General features: G+C 47.6%; 1 protein-coding gene across 2 annotated transcripts in view; it reads left to right on the plus strand.

Annotated features, from left to right (window-relative positions):
* The window catches only part of bcor (BCL6 corepressor), a 31,328-nt gene extending 7,679 nt beyond the window's left edge, over positions 1–23,649 (plus strand). The window contains exons 2-14 of one of the 2 annotated variants that reach the window (XM_026375961.2): positions 1,883–1,964; positions 2,180–5,356; positions 6,734–6,790; positions 7,306–7,465; positions 8,500–8,844; positions 9,888–10,172; positions 11,992–12,305; positions 13,343–13,627; positions 19,037–19,203; positions 19,797–19,942; positions 22,062–22,139; positions 22,274–22,427; positions 22,523–23,649. In XM_026375961.2, the coding sequence (XP_026231746.1) occupies positions 1,962–1,964; positions 2,180–5,356; positions 6,734–6,790; positions 7,306–7,465; positions 8,500–8,844; positions 9,888–10,172; positions 11,992–12,305; positions 13,343–13,627; positions 19,037–19,203; positions 19,797–19,942; positions 22,062–22,139; positions 22,274–22,427; positions 22,523–22,853 (5,502 nt within the window). In that variant the 5' untranslated portion in view covers positions 1,883–1,961 and the 3' untranslated portion in view covers positions 22,854–23,649. The remainder of the gene's footprint in view (positions 1–1,882; positions 1,965–2,179; positions 5,357–6,733; positions 6,791–7,305; positions 7,466–8,499; positions 8,845–9,887; positions 10,173–11,991; positions 12,306–13,342; positions 13,628–19,036; positions 19,204–19,796; positions 19,943–22,061; positions 22,140–22,273; positions 22,428–22,522) is intronic. The other variant, XM_026375964.2, reaches the window with a different exon arrangement.
* The last annotated feature ends 497 nt before the right edge of the window (positions 23,650–24,146 follow it).

Below are 24,146 nucleotides of genomic sequence, written 5' to 3' on the forward strand. Positions count from 1 at the left end.
GTGCGATATTTCATCGCCATCGTGGTGGAGAAGGTGGTTTTCATGTTGAACAGAAACGTCCGTACAGACACTATGTAATTGAAAATCTGCGTTTCTATATAAGAGGATTGTTTTTGTTTACATGTTCGGTCTCGTTGAGCGACGAAAGGGAGCCGGTGTGTGTGTGTGTGTGTGTGTGTGTGTGTGTGTGTGTGTGTGTGTGTAAGTAATAGAGAGAGAGGAACATGTGTCGCTCCAGGAAATACAGGAAACGGGAGTGATGCGATTTCTCAACCACGTCTGGGTCATTTGCAGAAGCGCACACACGACGCGGCTGTGCGCACATTCATGCGCTGTAGAGCGGATGTTACCGAAGCAGGACTGGCCCCGGGGAGCTGGGAAGGAGGGGAGGCGTGCGTGGGGGGGATGGGAGCGCAGGGGCAACGAAGAGCCGCACTGAGGGGCCCGCAGCAGGCTGATTAATGTGCCCTAGGTCACGGCAATAAAAGTGGCGTGCCAGTGGCGAGGCTCAGAGGCTGTCTGTGCGATGATCGAGGAGCCGAGGCTGCTCTGTGTTGCTCTCAGCACTGCCGAGCACAGCAACGCTTCACTTTTACTGTTTAAAGGCGTGTGTTTGTGCGCCACACCTCATTTCTAGTATTCAAACTAAAATGCTATTTACTTTTATTTCCTTTTTTAAATTTAAATCTGCCGACGGAGAGCAACACTTTCACCCCTGTTTGAGGATGTGAAACGGGAAATATCCGTTTTTAAAATGTCATTCAACTCACCAGAGCTCCAAGTGTTTAGTTATAGCTCAGTTTCAGCAATTGCATCAATGGTTAATTTGTGTTATTTTGTCATTGGATTATGATATCATGTCACAATCTTGTGGTAAAATTGGATATCCCTCACAGCTACCTACCTAACTACCATTTAAGAAATTAATTTAGGTTAGTGGTTTAGCCCTTTTATTTATTTAGCTTTATTATAGTAAGTTTGACATTTCTTTGTTGCATAATGAATAATTGTTTTTAACATTTAAATGATTTCATATCACCTTTACATAAAATATCCCCTGTTTTAAATGTATACTAATGTACACCCCTTACTCATTGTGATCTGCTTTTATGATTAAAAAAACCCATTAAAGACCATTTCTACATTGTTTTTATGTTTATATCTGTCCCCTATATTTTCCTTTCTGTGTGTTAGTGTACATTTTGTGTAGTCGTTTCTTTTGCTTGCATGTTATACTTTTGTGGGTTCATTGGTGTGTATGTGTTTGTTGATCTGTGGCTCTGTGTTGACGGGCGGTAAATGGTCTCCCGCTGAAGTGATCTCTGATGTATAATCTTCCCTCGCTCCGCTGGCTGAGGCAGCCGAGAGAGCAGGTCAAAGAGGGCGCAGAAAAACCAGTGTGTGTGGGGAACGTGACTGAATAGACGCCGCTCAACAATGCACGTCTAGCCCACGCGGTAGGCAGGATGGGGGTCAACAGAGGGGGGGATAGGAGGATAGAGGGATGTTGACGGACGGAAAGGGAGGGAGAGCCCACACGGTGCTTTCATCTCCAGTGACTACTTCAATGAAGGGGTGTGTGTGAGAGAGAGTGAGTGAGAGTAAGGGTGTGATGACTGTAGCTAGAGGTGCCCTTATCTATCTTTTCTTTGTACCTTCACTCTGATAAGTTAAAGGTCAATGTGCCGCATTTCATTACTATATAATAATAATAATGCATATGGTGATATTTACACATCCTTCAAAATATAAATATTTTCTGTGTTGCAGATTAATTAAATAGATTTTTTTGCCCCGTCTTTTTTGGCAGTAGGTTTACAGTAAAGCTGCTGTGTGTAGTTTCGAGCCAAGAGAGTGACTCATAACTTTTTGCTCTCCACAGGGCAACATCTGTTCGTGATGTTGATGCTGAGACACAAACCAACCTGGAACTAAGACAAGGGAACCACATCACACAAAACATGGCAAGTCCCCATTCTTGTCTTTGCCGAATCTGCTTATCGTGTCAAATGTCATTATTACCCAGAAATCAATTAATTTGTTTCAGTAACACAGAACACTAAGAAAGTTAATTCATTAGTATTTCTTGGTTTTCTTGTGACACTTTCCTGATGTGCTTTGATTTTGATACTGTGGTCGTAATCAAATGTATTTTTCCTTTATCCTCTTTTTGGTGCAGGTGGATGCAAGGTTGACACCCCTGGCAGCAATGGGGCTGGACCGAGGCACTCTGATACACGATGGTCTTCGTCTCCATAGTGGGGTTGTATACCCGGGGATCAGAGCACTGCCAGCGGAGAAGAGCAGAGAGACGCCTGCCCTCCCCCTCGCTTATAACAGAGAGTGTCTCCCAGAGCTCATCTATAAGCCTGATGGCTCTCTGGACAGTCGTAAGCCCACTAATGGATACCTGGGCCTCTACAAGGGCACTCCTCCAAGTCTCCACAAGCCTGTGCTGGTTCCTGGAGCTGAAAGTCTAGGCTTGGAGCGCAGAGTAGGGCCCGGAGAAAAACCCTCTGAACTGGGCTTACCAAGTGCTGGTGGCAGCTACCTTCGCATGCCATGGCTCAGCCCTTACCCTGAAGCAAGCATGTATCCCTTCATAGACACATCCAAGTTTGCAGCTCTAAATATGTACAAAGCCTCTTTGCTCAGCCAGCCCAATCCCTATCTTCCTCAGCACCTGCCCTACCCTTCTCTGTGTACAGCCCAGGGCAGTAATGTTAACCCTGCTGCAAATGCCTCAGCTGCTGAGAGGCTCTTCTATATGCCCCCCTATCCTCCTTCTCCCATTTCTTCTCCCTTGGTGGCACCTCCTATGAGGATTCCTGCAGTCACAGTGGCCCCCACTTCCTTGGTTCACTGCCAAGACAAGGGGCTTGGTGTTGCCTCTCCATTTGCACAGCAGCTTCACCAACCTCCCCAACGCCCTCAGCACCATCAGAGTGTTATAGACAGGGATCGGTCCCCAAGCAGGAATAGCAGACCAAGCAGACCTCCCTCTAGGAAGGGCTCCAGCAACAACAATAACACCAGTAGCACTAGCACTAGCGGCGCCAATAGTGGGAGTAATAATACTCTGCCTGCTGATTCTTCTCATGCATCTTCTCGCCTCACCCAGCCTCCCCCTCCCCCTGCTCTCATGGACAATTCACCAGACTTACAAAGGTCAGGTTCTAGGATAGGACAACAACCCACCTCTTCCACCTCTTCAGTATCTGCCTCATCCTCTACTACGCAGTCCATTCCTCATCCATTCTCTGTGAGCAGCATGGCGTCAGAGCAGCCCTCTCCTGCTCGGCCCAGCCCCCACAAACCAAGGCCAAGGGATGGGGCACCGGAGCACAGAAATGTAGGAGCTGAAAGGAGACCCAGCAGGTCCCCCTCTAAACCTAATTTTGAGAGGTCGTCTCATCAAGGAACCAAAGACTCAGCAGAGAAGCCCTTAGATTTGTCTGGAAGAATGCTGGAGTTTGGACTGCCTCCCAGTGGATTCCAGGTTAAGATGGATAATATATCACCAGGCCCCCGTTATGGACTGCCCTCTAGCCGAGAGCTTCTAAAGGAAAACTTGTCCCTCTCCCCCTCCTCACACCCTCACTCCGTGGTCAGCAGCACTTCTTCAAAGGTCTCTGAAAGACCAGAGATGATCAGCACTTTACACTCTTCTTGGGTTGTACCTAGCCCCTCTCCTTCAAATACACAGCACACACCAGGCTTGCCCCCCTCTCCAAGGCCAAACACAGACCTGGGCCTTTCACAAGCCAAAAGTTCCACGCCCTCTGTTATCAAACACAAGAGTCTAGAGAGGGTACTCCCTCAGCAACATAGCTCTTCCTGTCCAAGGATAGGAGAGCCCAACCACAGTGTTGCCTCCAGTCAACATTCTGGGTCTTCCCATGTCACTTCCAGGGATCATTCTCCTAAGCCTGGTGGTGAGTGGGTTAAACATAGCCCCAGCCAATCGGAACGTCCAGCAGCCATGGGCCACCACAGGGAGGGACCGGAGAAGTCATCCCAGACCACTAAGAGAAATGAAACTACTCCAGAAGTGTCGTCCTACAAAAGGCCTTGTTTAGAGAACGGCCACCCTCCTGGTCTTTACCTTCCTCAAAGCGACGCTTACCTGAACCCCAGTTTGGCGTATGCCAACAGATATCTACACTACCCCATGCCTGATGGCATGGCACTACACTCCCTACCACTTGCTGGCAAAGGCCCAGTCTATCCTCACCCAGTATTTCTGGGCAGCAACAGCCTTTACCCAACCCACCTGACACCAAAACACTCTTTACCCTACCACAACCTCCCAGCTGGTCCAGGCGGGGAATACCTCACTTACAACACACAGGAGATGGCCCATCCTCTGATGCAGGCTCACACAGACAACAAGCTACCAGAAAGGGGAGAAGCAACTTTGAAGTCCCGGGGGCAGGAGAAATCCCGGGGAGCTGTTGAAGAATGTGGGGGACCCAGAGATCACAACACTGGGAAAGAGACAGGTGAAGGAAGCCAAATAAAGCCTGATAGAGAAACGGGAGCACAAGGACATTGTGGCAGTCAAAGCAAACCCCCCTCTTCCTCTGTAGCATGCAGAGAAAAAATTGTCTGCATTGACCTTGTACACTCAGACACAGATATTGAGTCTACTCCAACAGTTCACAAACAGCCCTCTGCTGAGACCAGCACCAAGGTTAACCAAAATGAATGTTGTCATAGTAACCAAAATCTGACAAAGACTGACAATGAACCAAAACACCATCTTTCCCATTCTTATCCAGTCCACTCTGGACAGGGCCCCATCCTGAAGCCCAATCATGCTGACAGACAGACAGAATCTTCCTTTGGGAAACCAAAGGTTCTTCAGGACCTAGATTGTCCTGGGGTGACATCTAGCTTATCCCCAACTTCTCTAGGACAGATTGTCCAAGCAGAGGAGAGCCCAGAGGAACAGAGTCCCAGCCCAGACCCTGGAGAGCAAGACCAGAGCACTCTGCGCTGTGCCCGCACATCTGGGGAGCGCAGCTCTGGTAAGGACAAAGGGGACAGGGATAGACAAGCTGTCCACCTCATTCAGAACTGCACAGATGTGGTGAAGGAGTCGGAGATGGATAAAGTGTGCGAGAGGGACACTGAAAAGGAAGATAGTGTTGTTGACCTAGGGGAGTCTCAAGGAGAAGGGGATGAGGAAGAAGAAGAAGAGGGTATCCACGCTTCATCTAAAAGCTCACGTCGATCCAGTTTGGCCAAGAGGATTGCTAACTCCTCAGGCTATGTTGGTGATCGCTTTAAATGCGTCACCACTGAGCTGTATGCTGACTCCAGCAAGCTGAGCCGTGAACAGAGAGCTCTGCAGGTAAGACCATTTACTCATGTGGGTGAATATATATGTTTCTCATGTGCTGACATTTCATACATACTTTCAATTCAACATCCTTAGAGGAATAAATCCCCACAACAGCCACTGTCTTTATTCCCTTGCTGCAATATTCAGAACTGCCTGTAGAACAAACCCTGCATGAAATTGGCATACTCTGCATTTACTACACCATACAGAATAATATAAGTGCTGTCCTGCCACTGTCCTGGCTTAGGCTTGACCTTCCCCGTAGTTTATCATTGTCAGGAAGGCTAGTTGAGGCCTTCTGTCAGGGAGGTCAGTTCAAAGGTTAACCAGGGCTGCCATCTCTGTATGTTGATTAGCGAGCAGTCATTGTAAAGGTTATTTCTGTGCGTGCGTGTTTGTGTGTCCGTACATGCTTGTCCTTGTGTGACTGCCTTGGGGCTAAAGCATGTGTTAGTGCTGACTGCGCCATAGAGCCATATACTAAAGTTTCAGAGCATGACTGTGGCAGCCTCACAGTTCACGCTGCCTTTGGCTATGCTTAACCCCAAGGTTAGGGACAGTGGAGGTCTTGCAGCGTGCTTAAAAAAAACAGCAGCTACCCTCTTTGGGGTTCCTCTTAGGCTTTCTGCATGCCCCCAACCGCCAGTTGCTATCCTCCCCCAACCCTCCTCCCCCTGATGGCCTATGCTGCCCTGCCTGGTTGCTGTCCAAGGTCATAATTCTCCTCACCCCACTAGCCAAAAGACTTTCCCTGCTAACACCCATCACACTACATTTATAAACGCAGTTATAGCAGCATCCCCCACACTCGGCTATCATCCGCCGTCATTCATACACACATAGGATTCATTTTACTGTTCTCTGTGGTTCCTTATGTGCAATGTTCAGCATATAAATTCAAATGGACCCTGTGTTATGTTATCCACCGACTCAAAGACTGATGTGTTAATAGGTTGCACATGTCTACGTTGCGAAGGCACCCTAGAAAAGTGGTTTTGTCTGTGTCATGCTTGTTAATGCCCAACTGCAACACAAAGCTATCAAACACTCTATTTCTGGACATGTAGAAATAAGATTTGAAAGTCAGTTTGAAAACAAAAACAAAAACAAAAATGAGACGTTTAAAACTGAATGATCAGTTGTGCTTTGAATTAATATATTATAATAGACTTCTTTCTTAAATTTGTCATTCAAACGGTTCAGAAATTATTTGATAGTTTTGATGCAGTGTTAATTGACCTGTTGAGTCACTATCATTTGATTGTGGTGTTTTGTGGGATTGTGGCTGCCTATTGTGTGGGGAATGTGGAGAAACATAACATAAATTCATTAAAAAGAATGAAATGATGGACAGATATATTGAGCCCCCCCATTCTAATTGCTTAGATGGAAGGCATATCACGAGAGGGGAGTAATATAAGTCAACCTGCAGCTAACTGGGAGGTCAGTTCTTTACATTTCTTATCACATCTGCCACTGATGGGCTCTTTCTCCTTTTTACTCTCTGTTGCTGCATACTCCTTTCCCCCCCCCCACTCCTTTCTTTCCCCTTTTTAATCTCCTCTCTCTGCCTCAGGGCTTAGATGTAAATGTTTCCTAGCCATGTTTATGTTTCAGGAAGGGAGATGCCAGGACTTAAGCCCCAGAGCGAATGGACTCACAGTGGCTGCAGTAGTCTAACCTGTGTCTTGATCCTGTGCTTGTGATTTATCTGTGAACCTTTTTGTCCTGTGTGCGTTTGTATGTGGGGGTTTAATTTCTTTGGCATTTTCTTTTGATTTTGAGACAATATGATTTCTGATGCAATTTTTGCTTCTGTAGCCATTGAGGCCAGATTGAGGCTTAGAGAGGTGTGTGTGTGTGTGTGTCTATGTGGCGTGGGCCGGAGATGAGTGGTTTTCATGGGTTTTCTCTGCATTTGTGTGTGTCTCTGTGTCTGTGTGTGCATGTGCACGCAGCGGGCAATGATGCGGTTCTCGGAGCTGGAGCTGAAGGAGAAGGAGGGCAGCAGTGTGTGTGTGTCTGCCTCGGCAGCAGGACGGGAGCTGGCAGACGGCCAGCGCAGAGAGCGAGCGCTGGAACACTGCCAACACACCACCAAGCAGGGAGACAGGGAGGGTGAGTAACCCAGCACCACACATACACTCGTAATGCGCACACACACACACACACACACACACACACACATCCACTCCGCAAATGAACACTCAAAAAGGGACAAACACAAACAATAGGTGTGCATACGCACTCGCACGTACTTGCAGCAAATGTTGAAGCAAAGCAGGGTCACTCTAAAAAAAGACACTCTTCCACACATGCACACACTCTTACACAAGCTGCACAGCGCGAGCGAGCAAAAGAAACAGAGTGGGGGAGTTTTATTTTCAAGAAGCCTTTTGTGCTTATCTGCGCGGAGAGACGATCGAGAGGGAGGGCAAGAGGAGAAGGAGGGGGAGAGATTGCGTGAGAGAGAGAGAGAGTGAAAGCGGGGGGGAGAGTTAGTGGGTGAAAGCGGATGGGAGAGCGCAACGGAAAGAGAGAGAGGGAGGAAGGGAGGAGGGGGTTAGTTACGTTGGCTGAGAGCCCAGCTGTGTGTTGGAGCGAGGCCGCGGCTGACGTGTGAGCCTAATTATGGCATGGAGAGAGACGGAGAGGGAGTCGAGGAGAGAGGGGAAAAGGGGGGGGCAGAGTCACGCTCTGTGTGAGAAGGGCGTGGTGCGGTCATGCCGTGGGGGAGGACAGTGAAGGAGGGTGGGGGGGTAAAGAGGGATAGGATCCGCCGTGTGCAGCTAGTGTGCAGGATGTTTTCTTGCCGCTCCTCGCTGGAAGTGCGAGCGGCTGCGCCGAACCGTCGGGCCACTGGCTCGGCTCACATCAGATTAAAAAGTCTTTACCCCATCAAAGTTTTACTGCCTGTCTTTAAAGAAGAATAAAAGCTGGCTGGTGTTTAACTGGCATGCTCCCTCTGTCAATCCTCCACCACGTCTCACCCCCACTCCTCGTCTCCCTGCTCTTTCTTTCTGTCCGTCTGTCTGCATCCTCGCCCCGCGTGGCTGTCTTGCTTTCATCCTGTGTTGCTCATTGTGCCTCTGGCCGCTCCTGCCGTCTTCCTCCCTGCTCTGTTTTCATCCGTCTGTCTCTGCTTTCCTCAGGTGTCCGGCCAGCATACACTAACAACAGAGTTCCAGTCCTCCAGAGGTGTGGAGTCCAGAGGGAGCCTTTGTCCCAAGGACAGGGGGCCCGAGACGGGGTGCAAAGTGGGGGCCAAGGAGCATTAAAGGATGGAACGAGGAAGGGGACGAGAGAGTCTGAAGGTGGCCATTGTGTGCCCCCCACTCTGACACCAGCAAAAGGCTACCCCGAGGAGAAAGTCAGCTCTGGCGGCTTTGGACTCACCAGGAAGCGTCCATTTGGCCTCAAGGCTGAGCAGGAAGACATGGAGAGGGAGGAAGGAGAAAGGTTGTCCCACCCAGAGAAACGAGCTAAAATTTCTGCAGGTGAGAGCTTCATTAACACGCCACTCCCATTTTCCTCAAATGACTCCCCCCCCCCCCCCCTCTCTTCATCTGCTTTCTGTGCATCTGTCTAATCTGCCCACTCCTTTCCCTTCATCTTGCATGCTGCCGAACTCTGTCTCAGCACCTTGTTGTTTTTCAAAAGTATTTGTTCCTTTTTGTAGCTTCTTCCTTCTCAATCAATTCCACCTTAAACCCGCTCCATCACAACCCCCAACCCCCCCTCCTTCCCACTCTCTGTCCCATCTTTCGCTCTGTGTGGCAGCCAGCTCACAGAAGTGTTTAATCCTGCCTTTGAGCAGAGTGCAAGAGAGAAGCGAAGAAGAGGGACAGCCATTCTCTCTCTCTTCTTTCAGCTCGGCTGTTTCTCTGCTGCGCTTACCCACCTTCTTCAAAGCTGCTCTTTTCTTCTCTTTTCATCTTTTCTTTTTCCCCTCATCTGTTTGGGTTTCCTTTTTTTTTTCTTTTTTCCTCTCTTTTCTTTCTGGCATGCTGTATTGCGCTTGCTCTCCCCGGCACTGGCAGACAAGTCAAATACCCGTCCCTCGTGAATTTCTGGGGGGAGAACTCTCCCTCGGCTTCTTCAGTCTTTATTGCTTTGTTTCTGCGCCGGATGCTTGACTTCTCTCTCCTTTTACTCTTCAATCTGTCAGTTTCACATCCCTGTCTCTCTTGCCCTTGTGTGTGTGTGTGTGTGTGTGTGTGTGTGTGTGTGTGTGTGTGTGTGTGTGTGTGTGTGTGTGTGTGTGTGTGTGTGTGTGTGAAATGTAAATTTTCGGTGCCACAAGACCGTAGTGATTATTATATTTTTATTATTTTTGTACATATGTATGTACATCTAGTAGTTTTGTGTTGCAGAACGTCAGTCGTTCTGAAAACCTGTGTCATCTCACAGACACATTGAGACTTGAGTTTTAACTCAAAAACCGGCAAACTGTTGTCCACAGTACATTACTGTTCCAAGTGATATAACTGAAGATGAGAACTGGCAAACAACCTAAATTCTGTGTTCCTGTGTTTTGCAGATGAGCATGAGCAGGCCAGTCCTAACGAAGATGAAGACGACGAGGTGCGGAAGCTCAAGGTCTGCATTGAGCTGAAGGGGTTGCGACTCAGCAAGCCCACCACCGGCGCAACGTCACCCGACAGGTCCCAAATTAAACAGGAGAGGGTATGGCCCCAGTCCCGATTGGTGACCTCAGCTCAGAGCCTCCAGGAGCGCAAGATCAGAGCCGGCGAGCTCGAGGACAGAGCCGCAGCGCAGAGAGCAGAGATCAACAGGAAATGGGGTTGCGAGAAGATACTTAATGGTAAGAATGAACCGGCAGCCGTGCAAACCGCTTCTGTATTTCTGAGTTCAGCTAGGGTAACGGAAATCTATCTTTGGCTCACGTTTCACTTTCTTTGTTGAGCGGTCTCTCTTTAGGGGATTTCCCACAGGCCTTCTGGGAGGTGGCAGAGGAAATGAGGTAGAGGATACTTCCTTCTGCCAGGGTAAATGCTGGGGAATCAGAAATGGGACCTAGAGACTGAAAGTTAAATGCCCTCCCTCCCCTTGTGGTTTTGGGCTTTTTGTTGGTCAGGGGACTGTAGACCGATGAGAGAACTATGAAAGAGCGAATCAGGGAAATGGCTGGTGGAGATATGCGTGGGCAGGTGCAGTGTGACTAATGTGTGATCAATTTTTTTTTCTATTGCTTTTTCCCCTCAAAAGCAGTCACAGGGAAATGGAGGGCGGCGAGAGAGAAAGAGTGTGTGTGTGTGTGTGTGTGAGGGGGCATCTTATTAAAACCAGGGCTCCCCCTTATTCATGTGCCTGAACTGAGGCAGAGGAGGAGGAGAGAATAAACGAGCATGAGCGAGATTAAAGGAAGTGAATAAAGCAGAGGAGGTTTTGGTTTTATGCTTCCTGCAGAAACCACAGACCTTGATTGGCCGCTGAGTTTTTTTTTTTTTTTTTTCACCTTTTTAGATAACATCACCCTGGCAACAGCCGTGTTACAGTGAATGTGGTAATTATACTCTGTGTTTTTCAGGGCTGTAGTCTTTGTTTTTTCTTTTTTTTTTTTTCAAGATTCTGCCAATCAAATGTAAAAAAATAAAAAATAAAAATACATCATACCACTGATTTAAAGGACTGTTTACTGTAAAAGTTAGACTAGAACACAAATTAGACTTAGGCCACATTCCTGAGTCGTCAACTGCAACGCTCCAACAGTGCATTTATGCATATTTATACAAAGTATAGATAGAATAGAAAGTATTTAGCAGTAACTGGGCTCTGTCAAATCTGTATTTCTGGGGGTGTCTTATTTCCATTTGCTACTCCAACCGGACAGGTGATGTGTGCACCACCTGCAATTTGTTTGTCCTGTCACAAGCCAATCACATTAAAGACGCTCTCGGGAGTCAGCTTTTTAAAATTCCTTATCGCGAGTAGCTAACTGACTCTCTGCTTCACTTTCCGCTGGAATTGGAGAACAAATTGCTCTCGCCTGGCTGCGGCGTTAAGTTGAGCCTTTCTCAACTTTCCCCTGTTGTGTAGCTGGACTTGTGTGGAATCTGTAGGGCTCTGCAGGAGGCGCAAAGCGGCAAAGCCAGCTTTTCATTGACAATGAATGTGTGGCTGGAGCTGGCCCAGACTTTTGTATCCCTATGTGTGAACGCCCACATAGGAGGAAATGCATTTCTATTAAGATATTAAACAGCGCTTTGACATTGTGGTTCCAAGGGCTGTTTTTTATTTTTTTGTGTAAATATGTACTATAAGAGGCTGAAACCAGACAGTGTCACATTTGTTTAAGTAGATTACTCATAGCACTGTCCTTGCTGCAGTGAATGACTACACACAAGTCACTACGGGGTGTTTTTGTGAGCCTGTGTGTGTGTGTGTGTGTGTGTGTGTGTGTGTGTGTGTGAGAGAGAGAGAGAGAGAGAGTGTGTTTATTTTTAATTTTTTTTCCTGAGCGAGCAGGCATGCTGTGCTCCCAGACAGCTCTGTGCACTCATTAATAAACCAACAGAGGGTGAGAGATGGCCTTGCAATACCTTCCCATCCTCCTCTTCCTCTGGGCTCTCACACTATCAGCCGCTCACTTTGCCTCCCTCTTTTCTCTCCTCCTGTTCCAGGAGTAGCTGCTTCTCCCCTCCCCATGGGCCAGCTGAAGGACAGAGCGCACCCTTCGGGCCCCTTCTCAGGTGACCGTGGCCTCAAGGAACCCAGAAGGGGCCCCCCTTCTCCGGCTCCAGAACCGTCCGTGGGAGGCACCCCTTCCCTCAAGCCTCGTCGCCATAGTGACACGGACAAACCCAAGGGCAAACGGCCCTGCAAGACCAAACACACCAGTCACAGGGAGCGAGAGCGGGAGAAAAGGAAAGAGGCCACTCCTAACAGCCCGGGCCAGCGCTGTGCGGCTGATCTGGGAGCAGCTGAAGATGACAAGGTGAGTGCTGATAGGGTGTCTGGCCACGATACAAGCGACTGGATGTTTGCAGCAGCGGAGTCTGTTTCAGTATGCCTGTCGGCGCCTCTGATTATGCAGCTGGGAGAGGGAGGGAGGGAGAGAGGAAGGAAGTATGTTTACAATGTTTAGAGGGCTGCTGGAGCTTTGACCTCCTCGTGCCCTTAGCGGCTCCCTGCGGAGTGCCTGCGTGTATGTGTGTCTTTCTCTGGCCTTAATTGTCAAACGAGTGTCATTGGTGCTATTTTGTGTGTAGGTGCGTGCGTGTTTGCGAGCATTCCTGACATAACAACAAAACCCTAGAGCAATTATACATCACACTCAGTGCTGAACACAAGGCTGCACACACACACACACACACTCTCGCACTCAGTCACACAGTGAGGAATGTGGCAGCCATGGTCGAGTGTATGAAGCGCCCGAGTTCAAAGGAGGGAAAAAAATGAGCAGAGGGAAAAACTGAGGGGGAAAAAAAGAAGGCTAGTTGTTTTCCGCCCATGCAGCTCTCCTCCCCTGCTCCTCCTCAGCCTGACAGCTGCTTCGAGATGGAATTCCTCCGACACACACACACACACACACTCGCACATCGACTGTCTCGTGTGTTGCGCTCAGAGGGCTCTGTTGGTTTAGCGGTTAAAGTGGCGTGCCAACCTGCAGTGTTTGGGATGTGAACAGTTAGTGTTAAAGCTGTGTGTTTTTGTCAGTGATGCATAGCGTGTCTTACATACACAGTAATCTTACATTAACACAGATGCAAATAAGAAAATCTATATTTAAAGCTAAGGATAGATAGTAAGCAAGCTAGTATTAAACTGAGGAAGTAATTAGATTAAATGTTATGGAAATTGTAATATTAGTTAAATTTCTTTCTGGGTGGAGTGTGTGTTTGTGTGTGTGTGCATATGTCTTTGTGTAGACCCATCCATGTGCCCTTGAGTGTCCGTGTGTGGATGTGTGTCCTGTCTGCTATGTGGCAGGGACTGTAACACTCCTCTCCCTCTCTCTCACGCTCTCCACAGCTGAGTGAGCAGCGCGGCGCTCTGAGGAAGAGAGCCGCCTCTCCTAATCATTATCCAGGCTCTCCAGTGAAGCCCTGCTCCCCGTCCGCGCTCTGTCCGCCTGCCCTGCAGCCCCAGGCGAACGGCAGAGCAGGCGGTGTCCCACCAGAAGTGGCGGGGGTGCACAAGACCGCCCCCGCTGAGCCCCCCGTGGTACGTCCGATCCCGCCAGAGGCTCGCCGCCTGATCGTGAACAAGAACGCTGGGGAGACTCTGCTCCAGAGAGCAGCGCGCCTGGGCTACGAGGTAATAGGCTTCTCTCAAAGTCATCCTCTCTGCTTATCTCTTTCTCTCTGCACATTTTACACTCTCACACTTCAGTTGAGCTCATTTTCTCCCCCTACTTTGTTCCTGCCTGTGACATTCGCAGACTTGGGCTCAACTCTTTTTTTTTTTTTTTTTTTTCTTCCCCAAATTGTCTTTCTCCATCTGATTCTTTATTCTTTTCTCGCATCTGTCCTTTTCTTCCTCTTCCTATCATTTTTAGAATTTCGCCCTTCCTCACGCTTTCTTCTCACCGTACTCCATCTTTTTTTGCTCCTCTTGTCCACTACTCTCTCTTTCCTCTCGGCTCTCTCTTTCTCTTCCTCTCTTTGTGACTCAGATTGTCGTTGGCACCCCTCCTTCTCCTCCCCGCGAGCGCACACTCTCCCCGCCACCCCTCCTCTTGCCTTGCTCCGCTCTCACATCTCATTAATTTTCCGTGAGGCGAAGTGTGACACACGCACACACACACACACACACACACGTGCGTGTGCAGGCAGCGTGAGGGATCGGTGGGATCATTATACGGAGACTGATGCTCGCTGCCTCTCTCTAGCATCGGGAGTTTTTTTCTTCTTTCTTTGTGTGTAGCTGCCGATCGTTCGCTTCTAAATCAGATCCTCTCAGTCTCCGCACAAACAAGAAAGAATGACACTTGTGTATATTCTACTGAATCTCTCAACTCCTATTGCTCTGAAAGCATTTAATTAAAGTTGCCCGCTGTCTTGTTCTCCCATCCCTTGTGTTTCTCTTCGCATGCCTAAACGTTTTGCCCCCTTGATGACAGATTTCACAAATTGATTTATTGATTCAGTTAGTTTTAATGCCACTTGAGCTGCAGATTGTGGTATGTGTCCGTACTGTCTTTGTTTTTGTGTGTGTGTGTGTGTGTGTGTGTGTGTGTGTGTGTGTGTGTGTGGGTGAGTGATCGTTTTTATCACCAGCAGAGGTATCTTCACAGAACTGTAAATAGGTGTTGGTATCTTTTGTTGCTCATTAACCAGTTGCTTTATGGTTGTGTGTGTGTGTGTGTGTGTGTGTGTGTGTGTGAGAGTGTGTGTGAGGGAGAGTCAGAATGGGAGAGAGCAAGAGTGTGAATGAGAGGTAAGCACTGGGAGTATAATCGCGTTCTAATGGCCCTCTAATGTGCCGTGGTGACTGTGGTTAGCAGCGACGGCGGCTGTTTTTCTCACTCACTCACATGCACGCGCATACACAGGGTGCAGCGCAGCAGCAGGGTTCAGTCAGCCGTGCTGGAAAGAAGCTGGCTCGTCTCTCTGATTTATGCGTCTCTCTCTCGAACATTTTTTTTTTCCCTCCCTCTTCTTTTATTTTTTTTCCCCTCATTCCCTCTTCGCATTTTCCCTTCCTGCGCTCCGCGTGTGGAGAGGAAAGGAGGGAGGAGGGAGGAGAAAACCTGAGACTACACAAACAAGGCGCTGACCGCTGCGCAAACAACCCCCCCACCCTCCTTCTCCCTCTTCCTCCCTCCCTTTCTTTCTCCCCCCCCTCTCTCTCCCTCTCTCTCCATCTCCCCCTCTCTCAGGAAGCTCGTCTCACTGCCTGTGTGTGATAAGCCTGGGGCAGACCCCTGGGGCAGACGCACACACACACACACACACACACACACACACACACAAGGACATGAGCTGAGAGACACACCAATTTATGCACACCGTCTCTCACACACACACACACACACTTGCATACAAGCCTGTAGATGCAGAGAGCGGTTGTCTTGCGCTGGTGTTTTAGCGCCGCAAGCTCTGGGCTTATCGCACACAGGCAGAGAGATATGAGGGCCTGAGAGACGGAGGCGCGCACACACACACACACACCTCACATGCTGATTGCAAGCATACACACACACACACACATACAGAAATATGCACAGAGAAACATCCGTTATGACCCAATAAGCACTAGCACAGGCATCCTGACGTGTTCTTTTCCATATGCTGCACAGTGCGATGACTCTCCCACACTTGCTGCTGTCACACAGCCACACAGACCTGCTCATGCAAATTCAGACTCACCTCCTGCACACATACACAGCCCACATGCTGACTACAAACACACATGCGCAGAGAAACACCGGTTGGTAGCCTGTAAGTACATGCACAGGCTTCTTCTTTGTGTACAGACCTGCACATGCAGGATGCAGAATCACCTCATGCACGCACAGAAATTGTAATTAAATACACATGCACTATTCTGCACTGTTTCCGATGCCCAGCCGACACTGTGCATATTTCATGTTCGTTTAGTGTTTCGATCCGTGCCTCTGCACATGAAAGCCCACTCTCTCGCGTTTCCTCCCTTCCTCGCTCTCCCTTTTATTCTCTCGATCTCTCTCGTCTGCCTCGCTCTTGAGCATTTGAAATGGTAATGAGGAGAGATTCTGCGGATGTCTTCATCCCTCTCATGCCGGGGCTCAGGGCCCCTCAGCTCTGCCCATTGAAAGCTCAGATAAAGGTGCAATCTGTCATTTATTCTCCTCCCATGAATCACTTCTGATTTTCCTTCTAAAATCCCTGTATGATCCAAGCAAACAGAGAAACTAGACCACATTTTAGTGCCCGGTTAGACCCGCATCTCTAACAGCAGAACTTAGCACTGTATTTGGTGCAATTAACAGATTTACTTGTGCAGGTAAAGTACGTCCACTTTGGTTCAACTTTGTGTGCTCCTTGGACCAGTAGCAAACACTCTTCACCCTTCACTCTAACTCTAAACTTGAAGGGAAATATGTAAAATCCAGAATACAGGAAGTTGCATACTGTATCAAAATACCAAATACTGCACTTGGTCAATAATAATGCAAACTGTTAGCTAGCTTTTTACTGGTTGACTGACTAGTCGCTTGCTGAGCTATTTTGGCTGGCGAGAGCTTCCATGGTATTGTAGTGCATACTTGTCAATTAGTTTACCAACCACGTAACTTTCTAAGAATCTACATCAGTAGTCACTAATGTGACCAAGCCCTGAGCAACTGCATTCATAATGATGTGAATGTATTTCACTCTGACACCCCTGAAGTAAGTGAGACCTGTGTTTATCGTGTGCTTGGTATGTAGCTGAGTGTTAATATGCAAAGCAGGTTCATGGTTACGACTGGAGGCATGTTTTGAGATCACATTATAAAGGAAAACGGGTGATTCTTCTTTTTTTTCTTTTTTTTTCATCTTTATTCTACATGATATCATATCATCATTAAGTCTGAGATCATCAGTGGCTAGATTCTCAAACTTCTTCTGTTACCCCAGTGAAGTCACTCAACAAGAGGCCGGCGCTTTCACACTCGAACATCTACACGCTTATTTTTTTGTCTGGGCATGCACCAACTTTACTGCTCTTGGCTCTTCATTTCACAGGGAAAGCCACACATGCATCACCTGCACATGCGATACGCATTTAAACCCACACACACACAAACTGTGAGATGCGAGAAGCGTACGAGGCAGTGCTGCAAGGGGTTAAATGTCTGAGTGATGCATTGATTGCAGGCGAGCGCAGGGAAGCATTCTAGAGAGAGAGATTAGAGGACAGGAGGGAAAGAGAGAGGAGAGAAGGGGGGGTGGTGTCTCATTTTACTGCGGAGGAGTGTGTGTGTGTGTGTGTGTGTGTGTGTGTGTGTGTGTGTGTGTGTGTGTGTGTCTGTGTGTGTGTGTGTGTGTCTGGCGGGAAGCCGGGGCTCTCGTGCTAAGCTCCTCGCTCTCTCCCAGCGATATTAAACACGGCTCTGGAGGTTTAGCGCTACACCTCCTCCACAGCCACACACATGCAAACTCGTCAGCAGCACAAAAATACACATGTGCGCGCACACGCAGACTCACGTGCACGGGCGAGCTGCATATCAACACTCTCTAGCTGTCAGTCTCTCTAACACTTGCTCCCATTCACTCACGGAAACACACACGCATGCACACACACACACAGAGCGAATGGAATCCCCCAGAGGGGAGCTTCGGCACAGCGCTCCTGAATCTCTCTCCAGCAGGCAAACAGAGTGTTGGCAGCAAGCGAAAACCAGTTGGAGCGTCATCCCACCCCACCCTGCCCTCCCCCCGCTTCTCTTTTTCATCCTGTACTTTGTCTTGCTCACACTTGCTCTATCTCTCAATCCTGCTTTCCTCTTCTCCCTCTTTCTTCATTGTCTCTACTTTTCCCCAGCTCCGATTGTCCTCTGTATCTCTGAACCCCCCACCACCACCACTCGACTTGGCAGTACCACCCACTGCACCCCACCCCACCCTTTCATCTCTTGTTATTATCAGCTTCAGCCCAGAGGACGGCCCCGGCAGATTTCATCCACAGATTCATTTATCTGTCATCTGTTGGGGTGTTGCCTCTCACTTCTCCCGTTCTTCCTCCCTCTCTAACCGCTCATCCTTCTGTCAGTCTGTTTTCTCTCCATTGCCTGCTTTTCCTTCCCTCCCCTCCATCTACCCTGTGCTGAAAGAGAGAGGTTGAGAGAGGGAGATAAACACTTGGACTAGACGGCAGGCTAGAATTAGCATAGAAATGGAAGTTTGGAGTCATTCCTCAGGTTTAGATGAGCAGCTCTCCTCCCCTCCGCACAGAACTGTTAGCAGGGCAGAGTGTGTATGAATGTATAAGTCTTGCATACAGATCTATACATTAAAATAGATATAAAATTAGGTATTTTCAAATGTCTGCAAATACCTCTGCCCAGTCTCTCACCAAGTTGCATATCCAGACACACACACACACACACACACACAGTGGTGAAACATAAACTCGTCTGACTCGGACGGGCCCCATATCAACACACTCCTGGGCTGCTCTCTGTCTCTGTCTCCTCTCTGTTTAGTAGCAGCAGACGCTGCTCCAGTCCAATAAAAACCAGTCTGACAACTTAGTGCTGGATGCCCAACTGTCACAGTCCTAGACCAGCGAAAAGCTTCCAGCTCTTGAGCGCCTCTATCAAATCTCTTTGTTCCACTTCCATTATGCTGTGTTCAGAGCCCAACCATTGCAGCTGGCTGCCACGGCGTCGGCCAGGCCCAAACGTGGCACGCACACAGTCATACACACTAATACGTGCATGAATCTGGCAGGCTAAATACAGTTGAGTCACACTTAGTCTCATCGATGTGCCTTGGCGCCAGCTCTAGTATTATGGAGCATTTGTGTATGGGTGCATGTGTTTGCCTGGCACAGGAACACACTCAGTTCCTCCTTTCCCTAATGTCTTTCCCACAGGAACTGTAAAGGGAAGAACTGTTTGCGTTTGTGTCTGCTCCGTCTGACTTGTGTGTTTGGGCCGTGTATTGCTTGGGTTACTGCCACACATACATCTGTACAAACATATATACACACAATCCCAGACATTAAACTTTACTCTCCCTGTGTGCTGGCTCTCTTTAGGAGGTGGTGCTGTACTGCCTGGAGAACAGAGTATGCGAGGTGAATCACAGAGACTACGCCGGTTACTGTGCTCTCCATGAGGCTTGCGCCCGCGGCTGGCTCAGCATAGTCCAACACCTGCTGGATTACGGTGCTGACATAAACTGTAGCGCACAGGATGGCACGAGGTAAACAAACCTTCTCATTTAAATAACAAATATGATCGTAGCTTTTTCTACATGCCCCAGTAGGGTAGGCCAGGGATTTGTCACCAATTAGGTCACTAGAGTTGCTCATAAGAAAATTTCTAGGATTAATTTTAAAAGGGCTTGGCAAGCACAATGATTTGACAGATTAGCTGCAGTTTTAAATGGCAAAGGGTACTGCTTTCATAACTGTGTTATTAAAATTTACAGTGGGAGGTCTGCTCGAGGAGCCTGTATGCAGGTCTTAAAGGTGTATTGTTACAGTTTAATTATACCCCTACCAGATTTGCAACATTGGGTATATTAAAGAACACAGGTGAAACGATTGTATGGGAGAATTAACATCTGACCATCTGCAGGATACAGTGGTTTATGGGAAAACTTAAAGCTAAGATATAAATATCCAGTATATATTTTTAATGCTTCACACATTGTCTTTAAACAGGACAAAGATAATTATAATTATAAACATGTTTTCAGTGCTATTTAGCTAATGTCAAATAAGAAAATACATTTAAATTAAATAATAATTAAAAATTATTTTAATTAATGTGTGTGTGTGTGTGTGTGTGTAGACCAATTCACGATGCCGTAGAGAATGACCACCTGGATGTGGTGCGAGTCCTGCTATCCTACGGCGCTGACCCCACCCTGGCTACATACTCTGGTCGTGGCCTTCTCAAGATGACCCACAGTGAGAGCATGGAGCGTTTCCTCACTGGTAAGTAGTTTCTTCCTGCCATAAAAGCTGGAATTACAACTGTTGAGGTCATGAGTTGCATGTTCCCATCTTCAAATGTGTGTATTTTCAGGTCACATATACACTAACAACTGAGTTGAACAGGCAATTAAATCCAGGGTGATTTCCTACACCAGGGGAATTGAGGACTTCTAAGTCAGGAGTTCCCTCGCAAATGATGTCATTCAGAAATAATGAGAATTTAATGACATAAACATCCAAGTGTTCAGAAGCAGTAAACACGCAGCACAAACATGCATCTTTCAGGGATAAGGCTGGATTTGCTGAGACGGCTTACAAAAACATCACACATACAGCTCCATCACTTTTTTTATTGAAAGTTACAAATGGTGTGGGCGTTTGTAAATTGTACTCAACCCCCCCCAAATCCTCAGAGACAGAGGAGATAAAAAAACACAGCACTTGACATTTGTATTATTCCCATACAGTGAGTGCAAAACTATAAAGTCGTCCAGGAAACGTAGAATGCAGAAGTCAGGTAATTTGAATACTAATGTACCTTGACCACAAATCGATGCTAGAAAAGAAGGTAAATCCTAAAGGATTTTTTTTAGTTCCAGCTGAGATTGTATGTTGTGAGGTGAGGGTAAATTGGTGAAAATGCGTATCAGCAGTCCAGTTCCCTAAACCCCCAACGCTGGCACATTCACCATTTGCTGTCCTTCACATGCTTTGACTTCTGTGCATCCTGCTGGCACGAGTCCCTCTCTGCAAATCCTCTTCCTGCACCTCCCAGCTACCACTGGACCTGTCAGTCTCTGTCATCCCGTTTTGCCTCTGGCGCCCTCCTCCCTGCTTCTCTCCCCCTCCCTCGACCACCTGTTAGACGGGAGTCTCAGCCCGCCAGGGTGCATGCTGCTGCCTCTGAGCTCCTCTATCTGGTTACTTAGCAACGCCAACTGTGTTTGCTCAGCGTACGTGTGGAAATGGGCTTCGCTCTGGTTGGAGACTTTGCTTTATGCATGCATGTGTGTCTTTTCACAAGGCTGCCACGCTCAATTCTGGCATGGTCTGTATTTAGGGCAGCTATGTTAAAGAGAACTCGCCTGAATGTTTGTAGTTAAATTGAAACAACATGAGTCTTTGTACAGGAGGAGGAAATGAAAGCACACACAGACACACACTTCCTTTATAGCCAGTTTTGTAATATTAGATGGACACCTAAATAGTTAGGCCTGATTATCTGAAACGCACCGAGTAAAAATAGACGCGAAAGGCAGGAGAAAAGATTATTGAAAGAGGATGAAAATGAACAGGTGTAAGTTCACGGGCAGCAGAAGGTTGAACAGGTTTAGTGCAAAATGAAGATTTATATGTAGACGGCTGGAAAGATGGTGTTGAATTTTGAAAAGAGCGTGGATGGATAGATCGATGGCTGCTCGACTCGCGGAGAGAGGGAGGAAGGGAGATCGAGCACCGCAGAAAATGAGTGAGAGCGAGCGATTGCTGCCCTCCCTCCACCTGGTCCCACTCATCTGGAGGCCGTTAATCCCTCCAAACACACGCCAGACGCCCCACGCCTCAGCATTGGCACAAAGCCCAGCTCTCACTCTGCGAATGTGTGTCCGCGTGTGTGTGTGTGTCTGTGTGTGTTCACGCGCATGTGCTGAATACACACTTTGCTCTCCCTGTGTGTGCTTACCCAGCTCCCTGTGCTTGTTTGTTTCCAGCCTGCTCTCTCTATATAAGTGCGTGCGTGCGTGCGTGTGTGTGTGTGTGTGTGTGTGTGTGTGTGTGTGTGTGCACTCGATGACTGTGTGTGGTTCTTGTTTGATTCCTGGCAGCCGTCTGTAGCCCTGCTCTGAACTGAGCCAGCTCTAACCCAGCGGAGACAGTCGCTCTCCTCCCCCGTGGTACAGCCGCTGGCCCCTGACCATCAGCCCTCCCCTAAACATTTGCTCTGTTTGTTTCTTCTTTTCACTCTTGACACTGCCCCTCCTCCTCCCTCTCTTCTGTTTTACTGTGCTATTTATCCATTTTTCTGCTGTTGTCTCCAAGGGCAATTGTATTTTCCCTGTTGCCGGTCCCCAGGGCTCCAGCTCTTGAATAACAGCTCTTCGCTCTTCTCTTCTTTCCATAGATTATTTTGCTGACCTTCAGGGCCGCTCTGATGATGACCCAGGGCTTTATTGGGAATTCTACGGCAGCGCTGTGTGTGGTGAGTACCGATCCGTGTGTGATGTTTTATTTTTAATCAACTTCAATGTCATCTAGCTTTTAGCAATATGTCTGTATCTTAAAGTAGATGTTTACTAAATCTGCTTTTTTTAAATTGTTTTTTTGGTTTGTCAGAATCTAGCAAAGAGGGCGGGGTCTATGACATCCTGGCAGACCCACCAGGCCCAGATGAGGAGGATGAGGATGATAAAAGGGAGTTGTTTGAGTTCGAGTTCTCTGATCGACCTCTGCTGCCTTGCTACAACATCCAGGTGTCCCTCTCCCAGGGGTGAGCTTTGATTCGTGGAGCAGACACGGCTGTTTTAGTATTTTTAGCCTGACTTTCGTCCTCATTCTTAAACATTGATTCATTTTTTCTTTCAGGCCAAGAAACTGGCTGCTACTCTCTGATGTGCTCCGTCGACTGCGGATGTCTGCTCGCGGTTTCCGACAGGCCTTCCCCCACATGGAGGTGGTGACGGTGGCGGAGGCAGAGTTTTACCGACAGGCCTCCCTGTCGCAACTCTTCTCCTGCCCAGAGGAATTGGAGGGCTTTCATCCAGACAGCAAGGAGCTGTTAGACCTAGTGGAAGACAGCGCTGAACTGGCTGCTCTGCTGGGCTCCACACTGGAGTGTCTAGACGACCGCTGGGACCACCCAGGAGATAAACTGAAGGACAAAATTAAGGCTGTTGGCCAGCTGGGCTCATCCTGACCCCTGCAGCCACTAAACTCAGACCTTGATCCTTATCCACTGTGGTTGGCTCTAGAACCAACCAGGGGCTGTGATGATATGCCTTAGCCTGACCCTCCGTTCTCACGCTTCAGCCCTGCTCTGGACCAGCACTGGTGCACTGTACAGATGGACTGACCTGCTGGCCGACCAGGCTGCTCAGATGTTTCCCTCCGTTAACTGAGGATACAATACATTTGTGACTCAATAATAATGGTCTTATTTTTATAAATTAATATATGTATAAATAAATAAATATATATATAAATATAAAATATCAAGAGATTTTTTTTTTTTTCGGAAGACGCTCACTATTTCCCTCTGAAAGATTTTGTATGGCAACAGCGTATAGTTGTGTTGTCAGTGACCAGGTGGAGTGTGAGCGCAGCATATTGTGCATGTGTGTATTTGTACAGGATAGTACCGAGAGTGTACTATTGAATGTGGTATTTGTGTTTATAGGAAGCACATGATGTCTTTTTTTTTTTTTCCCTTCTCCTCGGCCTGAGCCTCAGGGGCTTTTTTTGTTGTATTGTTTTTTTATGCTGACATTTCGCTTCCTGTTTAGTCTGTAATTTAACATGCAAAACTACAAAATTGTTTGTATAATAAAGTTTTAGGATAATGTTGATATTCACCCTTCGGCACAGAGCTTGTATATAACAGGGAGGCTACTGCAGTAAAATAATTTTTGGTGTGTTCATTTTTGTTTTAACTTTGTAATTAAAATATCTCATAATTTGTATTTATATTTTACAAAAGAAGTTGCTTTAAAATAAATATACAAACAGCAAGATGAAATATGTGTTCTGCTCCTCATTGTGTCAGTCTTGGCGAATTAAATTGAATTCAGAGGTTTTACTGGGCTGGCCCATCAAATTAAATCTTTCCTAATCATTATGCGCGACTCCAGCTCGTCTCCGATGTGCGATCACTAAGATGATCCTACATTGCCATCTTTTGGAGTATTTCTGTATTGTAGGTGTCGGGCAACATATTGCTGCAGCCCTGGAACTGGTTCACTTGCAAACTCCCATTTGCTGCTGGTAGCTGCTGAGGAGCTTGTGCCCTGCAGCTCCCTCTAGTGTTAGAAACTGTTGTAGTAAAACTATTTTATTTATCTCGACATCTCTTTTGCAAGAAAGAACAAATTAAAAGTACACACAGCCATAACAACACATTTTATTCAGAATTTATATTAGATTATATTTATAGGCCTACTAGATGTTGGATTTCAAAGGTCATTGCATTAAATCCAGCTGTAAGAATTAAAGT

Source organism: Anabas testudineus, chromosome 21, assembly GCF_900324465.2.
Source record: "Anabas testudineus chromosome 21, fAnaTes1.2, whole genome shotgun sequence".
NCBI lineage: Eukaryota > Metazoa > Chordata > Actinopteri > Anabantiformes > Anabantidae > Anabas > Anabas testudineus.